The sequence below is a fragment of the Eulemur rufifrons genome, chromosome 8 (genome assembly GCF_041146395.1).
Source record: "Eulemur rufifrons isolate Redbay chromosome 8, OSU_ERuf_1, whole genome shotgun sequence".
Lineage (NCBI taxonomy): Eukaryota > Metazoa > Chordata > Mammalia > Primates > Lemuridae > Eulemur > Eulemur rufifrons.
This window is the reverse complement of record NC_090990.1, coordinates 96337755-96342312: the sequence shown is the minus strand read 5'-3', so window position 1 is coordinate 96342312 and position 4558 is coordinate 96337755. Positions and strand designations below refer to the sequence as shown.

General features: G+C 54.3%; 1 protein-coding gene across 3 annotated transcripts; it reads left to right on the top strand.

Moving 5' to 3' along the window:
- The first annotated feature begins 225 nt into the window (after window positions 1–225).
- On the top strand, window positions 226–2646 carry DUSP23 (dual specificity phosphatase 23). Of its 3 annotated transcripts, none has more exons than XM_069478509.1 (3): window positions 226–256; window positions 357–625; window positions 1515–2646. In XM_069478509.1, the coding sequence occupies exons 2-3, from the start codon at window positions 359–361 to the stop codon at window positions 1698–1700; spliced, it is 453 nt and encodes a 150-aa protein (XP_069334610.1). In that variant the 5' UTR covers window positions 226–256; window positions 357–358; the 3' UTR covers window positions 1701–2646. The 3 variants fall into 3 exon arrangements, 2 of the variants coding, with proteins under 2 accessions (XP_069334610.1, XP_069334609.1); XM_069478508.1 differs by having other exon boundaries at window positions 226–263; XR_011234512.1 differs by lacking the exon at window positions 226–256 and having other exon boundaries at window positions 278–625; window positions 1515–1828; window positions 2147–2646.
- The last annotated feature ends 1912 nt before the right edge of the window (window positions 2647–4558 follow it).

Here is a 4558-nt window from a genome sequence, read left to right as displayed (position 1 = left end):
AGGGAGCAGCAGAGCCCGACCCCGGGTTGCTCCGTCCTCAGAGAACAATTCTTAACTCATTCTAGCCTTCCTCCTCGGCTCTTTGGGCTGCGGTAATCCCGCCCATTGGGGATCGCGGCGCTTCTCGGTGTCGCTCAGAGCCGGGGCTCCGCGTTCCAGCCCCGCCCCCGGGCGGCTCGGCCAATCCCCGGCGGCCGGGCCGAGCGTCACCGGGCGGCGGCCTGCAGACCACGTGGCCAGGTGGCACTGGGGCCTGGTAGGTGGCGGGTTACCGGGCCCCGCGGGACAGGGGACGAGGGGACGAGGGGGCGGGGCGGCCTGGCTTCCGGTGACTCCTGCCCTGTGCCCTCCCCCAGCGATGGGCTTGCAGCCCCCGAACTTCTCTTGGGTGCTACCGGGCCGGCTGGCGGGGCTGGCGCTGCCGCGGCTCCCAGCCCACTACCAGTTCCTGTTGGACCAGGGCGTGCGGCACCTGGTGTCGCTGACTGAGCGCGGGCCCCCTCACAGTGACAGCTGCCCCGAGCTCACTCTGCACCGACTGCGCATCCCCGACTTCTGTCCGCCGGCGCCAGACCAGATCGACCGTTTCGTGCAGATCGTGGACGAGGCCAATGCTCGGGGAGAGGTCAGCGGGGAGGGCGGGGCCGGGCAGGGTCGGCGGGGCACACGGGCAGAGCTGGGCGACCAGGGCCAGGACAATAGCTGGGCTCCGGGACAGCGATGGAGGAAGACAGTGAGGCAAGGGTGCAGCAAGAACCTAAAGCCACAGCGGGGAGGGGAGGCTAAACGGGAGGAATGAAAGAGAAGGCAGAGCAGTGTGAAGTGGGCTTGGGGAGAGGCAGCGGATAACCCGCTAATACTGTGAGTCGAGGAGGAGAAAGACGGGCAGACTTGGGGGGGGGGGCGCGCGGAGTTTGAAGTCATACGGAGGCTGTTTACTGTTTTCTACAGCAATGCTGTCCAAATATAATGGAGCTATGTATGTAATTTTAAATTTTCTAGCCCAATCACATTTTTAAAAAGGAAAAAAAAAGCAGATGAAATTAATTTGGGGAACATTAACCCAGTAAATCAAAATTATTATCATCTCAATGTATAATCTCAATATAAAATAAATTCTTAAGGAGATATTTTCATTCATTTTTTTGCACTGCATCTTCAAACCCTGGTGTTTCTAACACCAAATCTCCATTTGGACTGGCCACATTTCAAGTACACAGTAGCCACACATGACTTGTGGCTTCTGTATTGGACAGCACAAGTGGACAGTTGTGGGGAAGTGGGCCAGGAGCCCGCTCTTGAACCAGCCACTTCAGAGACCTCCTAGCCACCCACGTGCAGGGACAGCCCTCCCTGACTTTGATGTCACTTCTTGCCTTCTGACTACCTGACCCAGTGCACAGAGCCCGGGGCCTGACTCAGAAGCAGCAGCTGTGGGGAGACCAGCCCAAATGAGGGGCAGGAGAGTGTTAGGGAGGGCGTGGGCTCCGACCCATCAAGCTCCCTCTTCACAGGCCGTGGGAGTGCACTGTGCCCTGGGCTTTGGCCGCACTGGCACCATGCTGGCCTGTTACCTGGTGAAGGAGCGGCACCTGGCTGCAGGAGACGCCATTGCTGAAATCCGGCGCCTTCGACCCGGCTCCATCGAGACCTACGAGCAGGAGAAAGCAGTCTTCCAGTTCTATCAGCGAACTAAATGAGGGGCCTCCTTTCTGCCCCCTCTCCCCTGCCCGGTGGGGCCAGAGACAACGGGAAGTGGACTAAAGTTTTAAACACTCAAGCTCCCATTGGCTCAAGAGACTGAAAGAGCCCACCCACCGGCAGGCAGGTCATAATTGAGGGCATGGCTGGGGCCCCACTGAAGGGCAGGGTGGGGGGAGGCTGTACTGCTCACATTGCATGGCACTTTACAAAGCACTCCCACACATCAACTTATTTGATCCTCACAGTAGCTCTGTGATATAGGCAAGGCAAACAGGCCATCTCTCTTCTTTGGATGAGGTGGCCAAGGCTCAGAGCGGCCCAAGGTGACACTACTAGAAAGTGGAAGGATGGGCCAGAACTACAACGTGCATCTTCAGTGGTTGGAAGATGCTGAAATTCTGCATACCCCTCCCTAACGATATTTGATGTGGTTTCCAGGGAGCTGTCCAATGAAAAGGTTTCAGATCCTCAGTAGCCCAGCCTCCCTCATCTCCAGGTCTTGGACACTCACAGGCCAGGAGGCCTCCTCAGTCTCGGTCCATCTGCCACACGTGTGTCACCCTTGTCCCTTTGGGGACAGAGATGGCCTGGATGTCGTGCTCACAGATGACCACTGTCTCCATCTCCCCAGGGCTGAACACCTCTTGTCAGCCTCAGGTGCTGCTCAGCTCATCGGGGACCTCCAGCCAATCCTGCTGCCCCACAACCTCAGGCCAGGGGGTGCTCGAACTGAGCCAGTCTGGGCGGCTACACAGAGCAGATATTTGCTAATTAAATGAAGAGCTCCAGGACTATAAATCGTGGCCTCATTTCTCAGATGTTATCTTCACTTCTCCCCTGTTGGACCCCATCCTGCCACAACCACCACATTTTGGGCTTCCAAGAGATGGGAGGAATGGCATACACCAGCCAGATGGATGCTTTTTGCCTTAACGTCTGCCTGAATTCCTATCACCTCTCCTGCTGTAGCACGCTGGGCTGAATAAGGTAGCAATTCATCACGAAATGTGTACTGAGTGCCTATGTGTACCAGGCTCTGTTAGATGCAGAGACTATCCAGTCGAATGAGACGTGATTGCTGCTCTCAGGAGCTCACAGCCTCCAGGAATAGATGGGCCCAGACACCAGGCCCAGGTAATGGGTACTGAGATAGACATGCATTCCCATTGCAGTGGAAACAGTAGAGAAGGGTCAAGGGTTCCCCTGTTGTAGCCTCGACCAGAGCCAGGCCTGGCCACCTGCTCCTCACTACTCTCTCCCTTCCACTACCACCCACCCAAGCCACCCCTACCCAACTCACCTTAAACAAAAAGGGTGTCAGCTGAAGTCTTGCCAGTCCAAAAGAGAGGCTATAAGATGCCCTGTCCCCAATTTTCATCTATGTGTCAAATCTGAGCGATCAGTTCCTTCTTTCTATTTACCCCCTTGGTCCCTACCTAGCCTATCCGGGTAAGGACATCTCCCAAAGAGAAGAAACCCACAAATTCCAGGTATTTGGGCTGCAACAGAGGAATGAAAAATAGCACAAAGAGGACACACTGAAACTCTTACTCTGGTCTCACCAAAGATCCCAACTACCCTGCCCTTCCTCCCTCACTACTTCCCCTACACCACAGCCCCATTCTGTTTCCTGGTGCAAACCAGAGCAAAAGGGTGCCAAAGGGGTATGTGTGTGCGCGCGCATATATGTGTATGTGTCTCCATGCATATGCATGTTTCCATGTGAAGGGAATGGGCGGGAAGAGTATGAATGGCCCACTTCCTAAACCCCTTCCCTGCATTCTGAGGGCTTACCAGGATGGGGAGAAAAAGGCACGAGGCTTGAAGCTGCACCAAAGCTCATGTATCCTCTCTCATCTTTACCTGCTGGGCCATACAAGCAGTCCTTGCCCTTTCTGCCCGTCTGCCTGTTCCCAGTTTGCTCCACCCTCCCACATCCCCTGTACTGTGGGAGAGGAATCTGCCCTTCCCTTCCTCCCAAGGCTCCTTCAAAGGAAACAGAAAATTTTCTAGCCCCATTAAAGCCCTGTGTACAGCCTCTATCCCCATAATTTAAGCAAGTCTCCTCTGCCTCAAGAGTTCCTTAGGGAAATAAACATATAATTAAGTGCTTAAGGAAACCACTCTTTAAATAAGAGTTGACTTGAAATGAAAAACTCTGCCCTTCTCCTTCCATCTACCTTGGGAGGTTAGCCTGAGCCTCCCTTTGGAGTCATTCCCACCCCCCCCCCAATATTTTATCTTTTCACCACCCCTTCTTCTGTAATGGCCACCAATGAGGGGTACCAGATTAGCCATACTCCTTCCCATCCTACACTGAGATAAATGCAAGGAACAGGCCACCTCAATCTAAAAAGAGCTTTCGTATCAGACCCAGGGTTCTCTGCCTCAGCATTGTGGACGTTTGGAACTGGATAATCTTGTGTTGCAGTGGTTGTCCTGTGCATTGAAGGATGTTTCGCAGCATACTTGGCCTCTACTCAGTAGATGCCAATAGGACACCCCTCCCCCATGGTGGTGACAACTAAAAATGTCTCTAGACATTGCCATATATCCCCTGGGGGGATAAAATCAGCCTCGGTTGAGAACCATTGCATCAGACCAGCAAGCACCAGATGCAGTCATGGGCTTTCATTTCCTCTGGGCGTGGATGTGGGAGCATACTTGTCTCCTGGGGATGCATACATCTTAAAAGGGGAGAAAGGGCCCACTCAAACACTGCTACCCTCTCAAGCAATGTCTGGCACCATCCACAGTCCCCTCAGCCTTTTCCCCGAGGTGGTGATAGACACCACTAGCTTTCCATATTCAGGAAGCTTTTATTCTCAATGAGCTGCTGGTGGACACAGCTGCA